This window comes from Falco punctatus, assembly GCF_963210335.1.
Source record: "Falco punctatus genome assembly, chromosome: 12".
Taxonomy (NCBI): Eukaryota; Metazoa; Chordata; class Aves; order Falconiformes; family Falconidae; genus Falco; species Falco punctatus.
The window spans coordinates 27,495,459-27,512,112 of record NC_137592.1 but is presented as its reverse complement, the minus strand read 5'-3'; the positions used below and the strand labels follow the sequence as shown (position 1 = coordinate 27,512,112).

Genomic DNA, 16,654 nt, shown 5'->3' with positions numbered 1-16,654 from the left:
TGTGTCTGGTATCAAAGACTGAGGCAAAATCCCACCATTCAAATGACACAGATGAAATCTTTGTCAGGTCGTGGGAATCCACCTCATTTTCAAGATGAGCTATTCATCTCTAAGACTCAGTCCACATGAAAGTTTCAGTTTCCTTAAAGTGCTTATAGTAAATATGGCATCTTCAATACTATATACCACTTAGAAGCTCTACAGACTTCCATTCAAGCAAACTATCTTCTGAAATATGACAAACAAAAATCAAAAGATCTAATCAGCAAACTATGAAATTCTTGGCACAGCATAATGGCAGTACACAGATAATAGTAATCAAAGCCTGATTTAGTAAGTCATTTGGGATAAATAATAATTATAAAGCTGTTTCTACAAGAATGTTTTTGCTTTAGAAGCAAACGACTGCAGTGGAAATTGTTGTGATATCCTTGAGGCCATTTCTAAGAATTCTACAGTTTAGACACATACATCTTAAATAACAAATTAAATCACATTTATTAAAGACAGCTTTTAGGAAATGAAATAATTACTTAGTGGCAGCGAGACCTTTATGCATAGCCAACGAGGGAAACATAAACCCACAAATACACGGTGCTGCATAACATAGCATGTTACTTTGGGTTAAGAAATATTATCATTTTAATTACAATACTCCAAAAACCAACAGGCTGAATTTTTTTCCCACTGCTGTGAATGTGCACAATTTTTGCCTTTCACAAGACTGTAATGAAAAGACTCAGGGTAGTGCTTTATGATCTCTGACAGTGCTTTAGGATCAAGGAAACTGAAATCTGCATATCCTGGAGCAGACAAAGAAAGATACCAGGAATGACAAAAATGGGTCAAGAGGAAATCAACTGTTTTCTTTACATAATGGACTGGCAAACTTTCCCATAGAAGTGCAATTCCTTCATGACTGCCACAACTGAGACTATGCAGAAACAGTAGCGGAAAGAGTGAGACTGTGCAGAAACAGGGGGGAGGATAAGAGCAGTTAACTCTGCTTCAAGTTGCAGTTAATGCTCAGTAGAGTTTCAAGTACATTTCCTCTTCTTTACACAAGGTATGTTCAGTCTAATTTGGTTCTGCTCACAGGAGCAGAAATTACAACCTTGCTCACATCCTCTCACTTAGACATAAGACCACACTATAATAGAAAAGAAAAAAGTTTGTTTTTCACTCTGGTTTTTACTGGTCATCGTTCTCTTAGCTCAAGTAATATAAACAATTAATTTCACAATTATGTTTGTCTGCTCTGTTATCAGTTCTCACATATTGAAGTAGCTGCAAAAGAGCACAGGTCATTCTATGAATAAAGGCAAGATCTACATCTGCTAATACATACTCTCTGCCAGAACAGGACTTATCAGAGCTTTGCAGTATGCCTTGTAAAAAGTCAATAAAGACTTCTTTGTAATTTTTTGTCCTCTAGTTTAACTTTACCAGCTTCATAAGCCTTCAGCACTTTCAGGTGGGTTTTTTTATTTTTATTTTTCTCTCTTTGAGGGGGGTGTTTTGTTTGGGGTTTGTGTGTGTGTGTAGGTTTGGGGTGGGGTTTTTTTGTGGGGTAGTTGTTTTTTCCTAAACAAACCCCTTAATCCTGTACAAGATATGACCTGTGGAATTCTTTTGGGACATGTGCAGGAAAAGTATTTTGATTTAGATTTTATAGAATTAAGTTAATGGCACAGATAAAACACAACTTCTTCCCTAGTGTGAATTAGGTGCTACCTCTATAGTCATACACAAAACACTGCTTTTACAATGATCAGTGTTACCAATAACTTATAAAAATCTTTAAAGGAAACATTTTAAATAAACACAGTTGCTTCCTAGGAAGAACCAATAGAACAGCAACATTTCAGCCCAATTTCTTCAGACTTCTGCATACAGAAAGAAGGTGCTTATAAATCCACTAAGCAAAAAATTATTTTCCTAATAAGGCACACAACATACAGAAGAGCTCCAAAATCATGCAACTGACAGAAGATTACATCCTTCCTTACATCATTTCTCCACTTACTCGGAATATCGCAGAAAAAGGTATCCTTGTGGAAGTTCCAGTCTGCTTGCCTCTTCTCTCTTTCATAGTGATCATCTGACCATCTGTCATCCTGATGACTAAAACAGAATAAATACTTTTACCTTAGCAATGAGATTATTAGTAGAAGCATCCAAACAAGTCACACATCTTAATAGCTCTTACATGAGAAACTGTGTTTTTACCAATGTGACTTTGGTATAGAAAATCTGAAACATTCACTGAACTTTTTGTTTAAATTGGAGACTTCAAAGTAAATAACATTGACCCCAGTACTGAAAATATCCATAATTCAAAGAGAAAACTAAAATTATATACTTTTTTGAAGAGCTTGCAATGGGAAATATCTAGTTCCATGTGAGAGGCCTTCAGAATTCTGTATTTATTGAAATCAGCGGCAGTAAATATATGAACTTCAGAGGGTAGCGGAGCAAGTACTACGTACATACACCTCTCCACCCCGCCCCAAATTAAATGCCTTTTTAATACAAATTCTTACCTTTTAGCTTGCTCATCTGCATATTTGAAAGGATAGTTCGCAAGTGTTGCTTTGTACCCTGTATTTTTGACCATGTTGTTCCATGTGACAAGTCTCTGTCCTATAGCCGTCCCTCTTGGTTCAAAACCCTAAGAGAAGAGCACCACAAAATTCCGTTAATACTTTTCATTCTTTAGCTCAAACAGGAAAGTGGAGACATGATCAAAGTGATGGATAGTTTTCATTATGAAGCATAGTTACTCCAGGCATCAACTTTTAAAGATAAAACGCCTTATGACAGGTCAGACAAAATAATGACCAAGTGTGTCAAGTGATAAGGGATTAAGAATTCTTGCATATACTACTTCTCTCCCAGAGAATTGATGACGACTTAAGTCTATGAAACATTCAACACAGTTTTCAGAGCAAGGACATTTTACAAAGTCCTCTTCTGTATCTCAATTATCACTCTTTACTGATTAACTGTGATTCAAAAACCACTGAAGAATATCTTCTCTGTCTGTCCAAGAATAAGGCAAATTAATTTTGAAAGTGACTTCCAAACAATTTTAATAACGTGGTTATATTCAAGAAATATCCATTACATATGGATATGTACAGATAAGCACTAATATAATATAAATAATAATAACTTACAGGGACAGTATATTTTCATTTGAGGATAATAATTAAATACAGTATTTTCAACAGAAGTCCTGACAGCTACTCATGGGTAAGACAGTTCATGAGAAGTAAGAAATCAGTGTAGTATTTAACAGAATCTGATAAAAATTACTTTCAGACTTTCAATATGGATATAATTTCATCCCCAGAAGGCACTTAGAATCCTCTTTCCTTTAATAGATGCTGGCCCTTACTCTTTGAAACCTGATTTAGAACGTATGGTCTGAGTTGTACTGTGTTGTACATCTAAAACTGGGATGAATTTACATTATTCAATCTACAGCGGTTCTGTTGAAGGACATATGACCTTTCAATAGCAAAATGCAGTTGGAATTTAAACCAGTGGATAACACTCTCCGATGGCAACTGCAACTTTGTATCACAGTTAGCTGCTCCAATGTCAAGTTTTAATACTTTTTTTTTTTAATTAGCAGAATTAAAAGGCTCCTTAGCAATTAATTTCTTTTGTGGACTCATTAGACAGAACTTGCTTCTGCAAACTTACTACCAATTGAATCTCTCTGGAAATTGGAAAAAACCAAATTCACAGTACAGGGAAACTTTTCAGGCATATTAAGAGTCAGGTTTTTCCTCTGGGCAGATCTCAATTTAAAAGGAACGTACCAATTGCTGTAATTGCATCTGCTGTTTATTGATACCACTGAAAAGACAGCAAATCAAACATACTTATTTGACAGTACAATTGATTAATATTTACCTACCAGCAACGGATCAGAGAAGTCTGGAAGATCTGGAACTAATATTCCAACCAGTGCACACACCACTATTAACACAGTACACATGCCCAGGACCACCACAGGCCAGTCAGCTATCAGCGCAGCGTAGCTACACGGAGAGGAGCAAAGAAAAAGATGTTACAGAAATAAGAGTTATAGACAAAACCAATCCATACTTCTCTAAAGAACCATGTTGAAACACTGACCTGTTTTCTGTGTTATACTTACAGGAAATTAAGCTAGTTATCATAAATGGATAGAAACCATTTGGAAACGGTTTATTTCTACGTCACTCTTTTTTTAAATTAATCAAAAGAACCCCAACCAACCCACTTTCTATCAAATCTCCCTACTGAAACTTGCTATTCTTATACCCAAAAGCTTTTAATATCAGACTATTCTTTTTCCCCTCATGATTCTGACAAAAATGCAGGCTTTATCTTAGATTTCCTTTGTACTGCTACAATGGTGAATAACTACGGGCTAGTGAAATAGATATTTCTGTTTTTTAGTACATGTTCAGTATTTAAAACTGCCATAGCAATAATCTACATTAAAAATGTGGGGGGAAAAGTGTATGTGAAGTGAAAACTGTTGTTTAAGACTAAACACAATTTTTAAAATATAAATACTCTTTCCTTAACTTTATACTTAACTTTTGGCATGGATATTATCCATGGTTGGGGACCACAAGAAAATAGATGCTTTGTTAAAAAATGTAATGATAGAAAACATCACAGCTCTTCTTCAAAAGCTTAAGCTTTTTTGAGAAAAATACCAAACAGAGGAAGAATCAATTTTGAAATAGAAGCCCAAAGAAAACGTTTCCTCTATATTTAAAATGGTCATTAAAAAAATATTCAAACCCTATATACTAATGATCCATAAAATCTGCTGTAAATTCAAAGGTGCAAGGGAGTTATGACATAATACACAAAGGCTAAACAATTAATGCTGATTAGTCTCAGTATAACACACATCCTTGGATTTTAACTTCTAGTTCATTCTGGATTTTAAAGGTACAAAAATTTTTATATGCGGATCTAATTTTCATCCTTTTTATAAAATATTTTTATTTTTGTTAAATTGTCAGAAAATTATCAGAAAATAAAATGAAACCCGGACACCTTAATTTCTTACTAATTTTTCTTACAGTAAAGATTTGAATACACAGAGTTTATGTTTCAAGGGCAACACTGTCTAATATTGAGAGCAAATAAGAGTACAGAAAGTCCCATAAAGTTTAAGCAGCATGAGAAAAATAATTATAGGCTATAAATCATTCCATACCAATAGTCTCTGTACAGACCAAATACTGATCAAGAAGATCCAAACTCTTATTTTCCTCCTCAACTTAACGTGCAACATAACATGAACATTTATAGCAGAGTGCATCTTTACTTATTTCTACCGTCTTAAAGATTACGGTTCTTCTTGAGTTTCAGAGCAACACGTCACCTAATCACAATTCAATTATCTGCTCTACAGAAATTTTCTGTCCCATTGCTAAGAAGGGAGGTAATGATACTCAGGTCCACACTCCAGCAACAGCCTTCCCATTTTCTAGCTGTAAAATAAACAGCAGTGAGCAAGCTTACTGCTGACTTTCCATAGCATGTGGAAATAGGTATGTCTAGGGGGTCTACGTACAGCTTTAAGGAGCAAGGAAATCCAAAGCACCGGGTGTATCCCAACTTCCCTCTAGGTAAATGGGGAATAATTCTTACATTCTCACACAAGAAAAAAAGCAATCTGAAGTGTAAGGTTTTATTAAAGTGACTCACAAAGGGGCAGCTTGCCAAATGAGCAATTGTACAAAGTAGAAGGGAAGTAAATGACCTAATAGAATTTTCCTATTTTTAGGACTAAATGATTTCATAAACACCAAGCTAGATTGACTAGCTATTACAGACATTTGCTCTGAAGCCATAAAAATTAGACCTGAAAAATTTATTTTCTTATTCATCAGTAGTGCCAGATTGACCACTTTGACATGTTGTCTCTACACTTCCATTCTCAGCTGAGCAGCTCTTAAATTGGTTAAATGCTTCAGTCACCAGCTGTAAAAGAACTATGTCCCAGGTGAAGTGTTTATCATGTTAATAAGCCACACAGAGAAAAGAATAAGTGTTTGTTTAGATCTGCAAATCTGTCCTGCTTCTTGATTCACATACTGAAATCCAGATAAGCAAGGCTGACCTGGGCTGGAACACCAAAAAGGACTAACCGTGCTACATTTTGATTTTATTTGTCTGAGCATCATTTGGTGCTGCACTAAAGGACTAGTTTCAAACAAGTTGCCCCAAGACCTCAGATGCTTTCTTCAAAAGGAGAAGGTAAAAAAGCTAGTGTTTACTTTTCATTTCCATTTTAATCTACAGCATAAACGGGTGGATAGTGTTAAACTTTACAATTCAGCACCTATATGCAGACATACCCAGGTTGAACTGCTATCCAGTCTCACATAAAGAGACTGAAACATACAACAGAGTTTCCATGAAGAGGTCACTACGAGCAATAGGTACTTGTGTGACTGAATTCGTATTAACACACAGGTTTATGTAACAACAGCCACTTCGCAAACAGGCCTCTTCCTTACTGAAAGCAAATCCTAAAGGTGGATTATGTTGTTAATGATTTGAGATGGTTTCTTGTTGCTATTACTGATGCAGTAACAGTTGCTCTGTTGTTTTCTATGACCCTGCCATTTTTCAGAGCATATACAGTCCAAATTTAGTGTTCCCGATTGTATAAGGTTTCTGGTTTTAGGAAGAAGAAAAGATCATTATGATGACATTTTCTGAACCTTTCTGTCAGATTGTTGTATCATTGTTGATGATATAAACCAAGCTACTTCTCACAATAACCCTTAATCAAGAAGGTAGGTACCAAGTTGCAGAGATTTTATGCTTGTGCAGACAGTGTACATACACACAATGAAAACAGCATGGGGTTGTAATAAAAAAATGCCATTAAATATGTGAAAACAAGGAACATGGAAATCTGCATAAGATTTTAAAATTCTGGACCAGTATTTATGGAGAAACTAGTTGCCTCTCCATAAACAGAGTATGTGAGTTTGGCCACCTTCTGTGGTCTACCTCCTTCCTGCTCCTCCAGGGTTCATAGACGTGTCATTATGTATGCTAAAGAGTTGTCCCTGGCTCTGTCTTTCAGTATTTATTTAGGAAGCCATTGTAGATCCAGTCTTCTAAACGTTTGAACTTGCTGATGCCTCCACAGTCTCCTGTGGCAGTTACAGAAATTCACAACCCACTGCATAAAGAAATATATTTTTTCTTTTAAAATCTGCTTTAATTTGCTTGTCTACTATTTTTCTTGAGTATTCCGTACTCTTGCATTATATGGGGAGGCACAGCTTTGCCGCCAACTGATTGCATTTATGATTCTGCAAGCCTCACGTGTGACAGTATTAGACCTTACCTTTTTGGTAACTTGAATGGTCTGGCTGGCCTGGAAGGAGGGAAAAAAAGAGAGTAATTGAAAATATATGAAATATACATGCATGTGCAAATTTGTTTAATTCTTCCCATACATGGATAAGCAAAAATTATATATTTTAGAATATGAATAATCTTAAAAGGCATACAATCATATTCAATTGAGTCTTTGCAAACAAGTAATTCAGAGAATAATTACAGCTACAAAGACAGCTGGGTTTTCAAAAGTGGAATTTTATGCAGCTGATTTTTGGGATTATTATTCCAGAAGCTTTTCCAGTTTTCAACAAGAGACCAAATAAACTAACATGATAAAAAATCAGTACCACTGAAAATCATTACAAAGTTTGCATGTGATGAGAACAGACAACCAAAACATCGTGTTCTGACATTGCAATTCACAAACCTTCTTAACCACCATTCGTAATTCCGTTACAAAAAAACCCTAACTTTGGCCATAAATTTTATCTTGCCATAACACCAGAAATAGAATGACAGGAGGTTCCTATATAGAATAACTTTTCTATGCAAGTTTTTGTTATTTATTAAAATATCTAATATAAACAATATTACTTTGATGAGGAGATAGCAAACCCACATGCAAATTATTCTTATCTGCTGCTTTTCAGTGAGCACTGCATTTTGTTTACTGGATCAGTAAATTTCACATAAATTCCACTTTTTTAAAAAATCCCATGAAGAATCTGCAAGTCCTTTCAAGACTTTCCTGTCTATGAATGCGACATAGAATCACTCAAAAGATGTAACCATACTACACCTTCAGTTAGGTTATGGACTTACTTTACTTTTACCACCAAGGACATACTTAACATTACCTCTTTAAAAAGGCAAAGAAAACAATGAGTTACGAAACAGCTGCTTGCATACAATAGATCACTCAATATTTCCATACTGAGGTCTCTGAAGGAGATGTGCATGCTCTTGCACTGCTGGAGAAACAGTTTAAACTTCAGACTCCTTGCAGAGTTTCACAGAAGTTTGAAGTTTAATTCAGTGCTGAGAATGAGATCTGCTGTCCTTTAAACATAAGAATCAACATACTAAGATGAAATTCTTGTCCAGGGGAACCAAAATGTTCTGGCATAATCATATCAAGGTAGCTGCAACCATGCCCACACTGGGTGTGAGTACTCTTAGACTGTATCCATTTCTAACTCAGAGCAACTGTAAAGGGGAAATAATCCATGTAAAATTGAGCCTCTGAAACAGAATGCTTTGTTACACCGAACAAAAAGTACAACCCAATGCAAATCAGCTCTTAACACAGCAACAGGCCATACTCAAAGCACTGCTAGCTAACATGACAGCAAAAGGGTGATGAAAACATAACTGACAGCACAGAGTAATAAAATGGTGACCATTCCTATTATCCTTTTCCTTGACAGGGAGGATGAAAAAACAACTAGCCAAGCTAAACACTGATGCTGAGCCCTCTTTTACTCTTCATCTTCATTCACGGTGTGTCTCAAGCAATATAGCACAATTATAACTATGATGGAACATTCCATCAAGAAATATAAAGCTATTATATCTATATCCTCAAGAAACACAAACCCATTTTAATTTAACTGTTTTAAGTAATCAGAATTGTATAAAAGCAAATTTCTATCAGCTGTAATTCACTGCTGTCTGGAAATGCCCCAACCCAATAAAGCAGTAGAATTGCTAACTGGGGCATGCCTGTAGGTAGTACATAGTAAAAATTGCTCCTTGCAGCCACGAGGAAGCTGGAGGAAAAGGAGTAGTAAAGCAAAATAACTGATCTGCAGCTGCAGTAAGTCAAAAGATTAAGGAAATGTACAGACAAGGATCTTCTGTTAAATCCAGCCACAAAAATTAAGATGAAATTTATGAAACGTCACCAACCTTCAGACTGCAGTCCAAGCTACATAAATCTGAATTTCAGAGGAACCGAACATACCCAATTTCACAACTGATGCCAAAAAATTCTGGTACCACCACAACAACAGACTCATCAGTAGCTAAAGTGTACAGAAACCCAAATAAACTGAAATTACTTTGCAACAGTAAGTTGCCTGAGGCTGAAAAGAAGTTGTGGCAGGCTCGGGGGACTGCTCACCATCCTATCTGCAGCCTCAACCACTGAACCAACTTCTCTTGATTAGACAGCGAGTCCTGTTTTCATCTGTGTCATAACAGACCCTACCATGAGCAACAACATCATACAACTATTTCGCATACGCAAGGACAATTAGTATAAGCTTTGTAATTACGCTGACTTGTACAAAGGTTTATATGAGGATTCCAGTTTATATTGGCAGACAAACTTGCCTTCCAGACTTTGTCAATTTTAGTACACACTTTTTTTAAAAAAGTTAATCTACATGGTTGGAGAAACAAAAACAAAAACAGGTGCTTTAATTGAGAATTAATCCCCATAGAGGCAACTCTTCCTCTGCATGGGCTGCCAGCACTGCTATCCACATCATCATCCATCACGCTGTACGACTGTTCCCATGATCGCCATGACTCTGTGAAGGATTAGCTGGTTCACCCGGGGCACCATGTCCACATCACTGTGCACTCCCCCCAGATACGATGGTTTGCTCAGACAGCGAGGTACAGAACCTCATCTGAAGTTCTCAAAAAGCTGGCAAGACAAACATTTTCTGGGAAGGCCCGACGTGTAATCAGTAACGCTTTGGGGATGATGCAGGCAGCTTCTCAATGGATCTTCTTGTACACACTTACTCTTTCCACAGCTCTCCCAACCCCTTCTGCATGCAAAATCTTAGTAGATGGGTATGTTTTAAATCTCTCTTCAAGCTTTACTCTTTCGATCATGTAACTATAGGGCAACACAGATTTTCTCAATGGAACGTTAAAATTTTAGATAGACCTTCAAAAAATTAACTTTGCCTAATCTGGTTTACACAAAAGGGGTAAAAATATCAGCACAACCATCCCTTATTCTCCCCCTTTCCAAGCAAAACCAAACTACATTTCCCTCTGTTTCCTCCACCTGCAAAATATATTCAGTGCTGAACAAATGATGATGATTAAGCTCTTCAAAGTTAGGGAGGGTTAAAGGTCACACCTGCCATCAAACTGTTTTGTTTCGAAAAGCATGCATTAAAAAAACCTGTGTACACCCGGGTGAATTCCAGCAGTGTAACCAATCCCTTGCAGCTGTTGTGATGACTCTATTATATTGGTCAATAGGAAAAGTTATCCCTGAAATTTATGCCTAAAAAATTCTTTAGTTATGCCCTAAAATACAGAAATGCATGGCAAAACCAGATCTTTCCCACTTAATTAATGCTGCTGTATCTAATTTTTGAAGTATTACATTTTCATTTAAGTGACACCACTAACCTCTAAAATAAGTCTAGACAAAAAAAAAATCCTCATCAGTTTTCATGAGAAAGAAATGGTGAATTCCGTTATTTTGCTGGGACAAAAGCCAAGCTGATCTGTGTATTAAATTACCTCCGTACTTAGTTCTCACAGGTTTGATAGCAGAAAGTGACAATTGCAGTTGTTTGTGACGAGACTAGCACAACCAAGTTATTACATAAATTACAGTCACTGATTAAAATCTAACACATACTATGCACCAAGGGGGAGAAGGGAAAGCGGAAGAAAAGGACGGGCTCTATTCTACCACCACTTACTGCAATCCTCAGCACCTATTCAACAGATGATTTACTTCATCCTGTCCTTTCCTAATGGTGAATTAGGTTCAGCATCATACAATTAGGAACGACATAAAGATATACAAATTGGTTAAAAACCCCAGATGTTTCTCAAATGAAATATATTTGATTGACCAGCATCCATCTGTGCAACATGGTGAAAAGGAGGAGTGGTGTTTTTAGAAAGTGTTGGTATAATATCTGAAAGTTTACTGTAGGAGGTAACAAGAGTATCAGCAGGATGGATCACGGCACCAGCTTGGACTGGATGACTACAGCTCTAATATTCACCTCTCCAGCCTAAATAAACACAACCTCAGCATTTCAACCAGTATTTTGAACAGTGAGGTAACAGAAAACGTTCGTGCCTTGGCACACATACCAACTTGAATGGGGGCAGTTCACACGTACACAAAAATGTTATTGCTTTATGTATTTTTCAGTCCGAGAATGACAATGACTTGTGCTCTAGCTTCCTGAAGGGTGGCATGGCGTGCCACTCAGCCCCATCCTGCTTCAGGTTCCCAGCGAAACCAAAACTTCCTTTCAGCTACAGCACTGAATGAGTTTTCTCATGAAAGTTAAATAGATTGGCATGGGTGTAACAGGGAGGGCAGTTTGGTCCTAATTTCAAGAGTCACAATGGAAAGCTTTTGGGAATCATAAGTATTACTAAATCCAGTCCTATGAACTTCATGTCACCTGTACATTACAATCACCTAGACAAAACAACGCTTCACAAACATGTTACTCAGCTTGGGACCATTCCAAGCCAAGTTAACACTTAATACTATGGATGGTTTACTGCTTTTGCAGTATATTTGTTTCGTAAATCTAATGCGTTTCAGGGGAATAAAAACCTGAATGTGTCAGAGGACAATAAAACTATCTAGATATTCCAAAACATTCTTTTGCAGTCTTTCTTCACAAACCTCAGTCGTGAGAAAGGTATCAATTTAAGTAACCCCCTTTGCCTCGCACCACAAGGAATCAATGCTAGCTGCTTCCTGAGCAGGTGCAAGAAACCCTGTAGAAGATAGCCATGAAATAGAAAATTAGGAAAACAGGCTGTGTTTTGAAGAGAGTTTTCTAACTGTTGTACAGCAACCAGCCTTTTAGAAAAGTATTAGCAGCTATCAATCAGCTAAAAGGTTGAAAGAATACTAATATGATTTTGAACAGGATTCCTGCCTTCATTGATAGTAATTATTATTTTTTTAACATCGGTTTAAAAGCATCAATAAATTTCAAAACGTATGTTTGTACTAACTTATCCAAACAATACCTTATTAAAATATTTTACATTCTTATTATAATTCTGGGTATTTCCCTGGCTAAACATTTGATTTCTGATTTATTTCATGCCACTTAGATGGAATTATTTTCCATTCCAGAGCATGCAGATGTAGAGACTGGAGCTTGGATGTAGAAGGGCTTTTCCGCTTACCTCCTTAGAGGAACAACAAACCAGTTAGAATTTGAGCTAAAATTAACACTGTGGTGCTACCACCCTGACATGGGGCACTAAGAGGCACTGCCTGGGATTGTTACATCCTTTTCTAAGGCGTAAGGAAACAACCAACAGCATCACGGATAAATCTGGAATTGCCAGTACAGGTGCTTCTCCTCTGTTTCATTCCAGGGGAGCAGAAGGTGCGCTCTCAGCAGCAATACCCAGCTGACTCTGACACTTTGCTTCAGCTGAGCTAGCTTCCAGCCTTGGTTGCAAGGTACCACCTCCCAGCTGGAGCCAGCACTAACTGAGGAAGCATTTAGTGAGAAGCACTCAGCCTTGCCTGCCACCAAACAGTTTACTATGAACCACCAGCTGACGGGACTAGAAGCATCTGAAAAAGGTATGGACCAGTCTTTGCAACCACTTTCCCTACTTCACTGCAGGAACTGGTCTTGGATGAGGAAGTACTGACTTGATAAATGCGATCTCTTAGCAAATATAGCTGAGATCATATCCAAACATCAGTAAGCATGGAACAGTGACAGCCAACCATAATTTCAGGGCTCAAACCCAGACACAAGTGTAGCATGGAAATGGTTCCTGACAGAAACTTGACAGATTAGGAAAAACCTCAATGTTCCAAACAACCATTCAGAGAAAACTAACTGGTCAGGTGGCTGGTGACCTTAATTTTGGCACTGAGCTGCACAATATTCGAAAAATAAATGTATAGCTTACAATTACTTATCATAAAGCAGCTGTCACAGAGATTTAAAGCAATCACCAATAGTGTTGCAGGTAACGCAGAAGCAATCGTGACAACTGCTCTAGCAAAACAGGGTCCAGAGTAAATGAAAATTGTAGACACTGCAGTAGATCTGTAACACCTTCACTTTCTGGCAGTATGGACAAACACGAACAGTCTTCCATGACCTTAATTCTACTTTCCTCATGCATTCTTATGAGGGATGTATTATTTCTCTTGATACAAATAACATCACGTTCATAAAAATACATAGCATATTTTTGAAAGTGTACTCTTTAGGTCACAGATTATATCTTCTATTTGAAGCACTCTGTATACCACAGACGTCTAAACATACTGATAAAAAAATTATTAAAAAGCCAAAAGCAGAAAAATGAATTCTTCCCTCTTTCTTTTCATATAAAAAAAAAAAAATCACTTGAAGGAAAAATGTTAAGTTACAATAAAAAGCTGAACTTACTGGGGAAAAAACCCCCAAACAAATCAATATAAAGATTCTCCTGTCCAAGGATCATGAGGTGTTTAACCTCCATGCTTTACTCTGCCAGAGGGAAAGTATTCCCTTTGTTGGTAGATCTGGTTACAAGAAGTGATAAAACATAGCTTTTTGTCATTATTACTCAAGGATATATATGTCACTCAAGGATAAGCTAAATTCCTGCAGGACAGAATGAGATATCATATTGTACATCTTGCATTAGAACATACAATACAAACTAAATCCCTGCAGAGGAAGAAAATCCTCATGTTTGCAGAATGTCACTGACCCGTGAGAACAATTTGAATTGCTCTTAAATATCAAGCTAGCTTTTGCTGCTGTATCAGACATAACACCTATGTGCTTTATCATTTTAACAATCACTAGAACCACTCAGAAAACAAATCCAACAGATTAAGTTGCCAAACAACTTTTTACAAGCCTCCAAATTTAATTTTTTGCTATGATGCAGTTTTCCTTGACTCCAATAATAAGTTCTCCCTTAGATGTTTTTTAAGCATGTAGTTTATTGTATTTGTCTGCACTTAGCTTGTTTACATCTATAAAGGAAGAATACGACAACCCACAACAGAAGGATGTCGTAAAGATGACAGAGAATTCAGTTTTCTGCTAAGTTGCTTTTTTTTTTTAAGGTTTTATTGAAACCAACAAAAATGCAAAGAATTTTCATGTTCTTTCCTGCATAAAGTGTCAAGGAACAATCCAAAAGGATTTTTTTTTAATCTCTAGATCATCAGGGTGAGATGATCTCCAACTAACTGCTACTTCATCCCATTAAAAAGCATGAAATCTCAATGCTGCAGTTTTGCTTAACCTTATACTTCCGAACTATTTCTGCAACTATTATTCTTTTGCATAAAATTAAGCAAAATGAAAGTGTTGTAGTAGAGACACCAAAAATCAATATGCTATTTGGCAACTGTATTATAGACATCAATTCACATTTTTATTGTTGAGATATCGAGCTTTATAAAGGTTCTTGTCTGCTCTTCTTGTAGTCTCACCTACCTCTTCAGTTCCAACTGAGATCTGTTCTGTTCACAGCCAGTATGAGCAAATAACATTGCCTTTCTGCAAGGAATGCAATTGTAAGGAAGTTTTTAATAAGAAAATCACCAAGTGATTCTTGCTCTCTCTTACCTAAATTCAGCATAAGAAGTGTATGCTTTACTGACCTACAGCATACACGCTAGGTAAAACAAGACTGCTTGAACACTAGTGGCAAACCGTATATACTTAAAACCAAGGTTTTGCTCACTTCCTTTCTGCTTTGAAATCAATATAAAATTTAATAACCTACTTTGAAAAAGTAACGAGTAACTTCGACATCTCCCAGTCACAAACTTCTGGCTCATGCCACCATACAAGAGGAAACTATGTTTCCATTAATTCAGCAGAGACGGGAAAAGGTCAATGGAATCATATTGACATCCTATACATCTGTATTTTCAGTTGGAAGTTACTTGGAGAAGTTTAGCACCAGAGCTGGAAGGAACGTCCTATGAAAAGCAGCTAGGGACTTTGGGCTTGTCTAGTTTGGAGGAAAGGAGGCTGAGGGGCGACCTCATTAAGCTCTACAGCTTCCTGAGGAAGGGAAGTGGAGAGGGAGGTGCTGCTCTCTTCTCCTGGGGATCCAGCCATAGGACACATGGGAATGGTTCAAAGCTGCACCAGGAGAGGTTTAGAGCAGACATTAGGAAACATTTCTTTTCTGAGAGGGTGGTCAAACACTGGAACAGACTTCCTAGAGAGGTGGTCAATGCCCCTAAGCCTGTCAGTGTTTAACAGGCATTTGGAAAATGCGCATAACATGCCTTAACTTGGTCAAGCCCTGAGTTGGTCAGGCAGTTGGACTAGACGATCCTTGTAGGTCCTTTCCAACTGGAAGTCTCTTCTATCCCAGTACAATTTGTTATATGCCCAAATTAAAACTTCAGTAAATGTATAACATACAGATGACTTGCAACTGAAATGCTCCTATAAACATCTCCAAGGTTTGAGGTTTGTTGAGGGTTTTTCCTCCTCTTTTCCTCATTGCTCCATGTGGATAGCATACACGCAGAAGCCTAGGATTTACTTAAGTCTTCAGTTTAAGGTTCCTTCGAAACTCATTTTTGCAATACTGGTTCCTAATATGCCTTCCCTCTTTCATCTTCAACAACTGACTAAATATTATCAACTACTAGGAAAGCTGGCTCTTTTCCTTAATAGTGTCTACTTGGTTCCCTTGAACAGGAATTAAATCATCTTCTCTGTAGGAAAATCTGACAGCATATGAAGGAGCCAAGTAATATACACCCTACAAATATTTTTCTTGTATTCTTCTTTCCCTAATGAGCGTAGCCACTTTTAAACACAGTTCTCAAACTGTCAATAAGAAAACTGCCATCAAACATAAACTGGATTGTCCCAGCTTTAAATGGCTAATTTTACACATAATTTAAAGTACACGCTTCTTCAAAAAGTTTAATTGAAGCTATATATAAATATATGTATATTTCTTTAACTTCTGAAGCACTAAGGGCAGGACCACATAGAGCACTGTTTGGCAAGTTAAACAAAAGTTCTGAACTATTCAAGACAATAAAAAAGGCTTAGTAAAATACCACCATGAATCATTATTTGAAAACAAGCCAACAGCTAATTTGGAGCAGACTAATATTATTTCAAGATCCTTCACAAGTCTAAAACCATTAGTCTTTTTTCTTTTCTTGGTAATTACAGTGAAATTAATAGATACGTTCTGGGATTTAAATGATGACTAGAGTAGTTTTCAGCATTTTTACTGGCAAAAAGTTCCTTCCTTAGAAATATTTTATTTCAAAGCTGGTTTTATTACACTTCCCAGTTGA

The 16,654-nt window shown here is 36.9% G+C and overlaps 1 protein-coding gene across 3 annotated transcripts in view; it reads right to left on the bottom strand.

Annotated features, from left to right (window-relative positions):
* The window catches only part of DISP1 (dispatched RND transporter family member 1), a 108,063-nt gene that overhangs the window by 24,143 nt on the left and 67,266 nt on the right, over positions 1–16,654 (bottom strand). For all 3 annotated transcript variants that reach the window (XM_080408700.1, XM_080408701.1, XM_080408702.1), the window contains exons 3-6: positions 7,388–7,417; positions 3,929–4,052; positions 2,544–2,671; positions 2,027–2,124 (exon numbers count right to left, since the gene is read on the bottom strand). In XM_080408700.1, the coding sequence (XP_080264826.1) occupies positions 2,027–2,124; positions 2,544–2,671; positions 3,929–4,052; positions 7,388–7,417 (380 nt within the window). The remainder of the gene's footprint in view (positions 1–2,026; positions 2,125–2,543; positions 2,672–3,928; positions 4,053–7,387; positions 7,418–16,654) is intronic.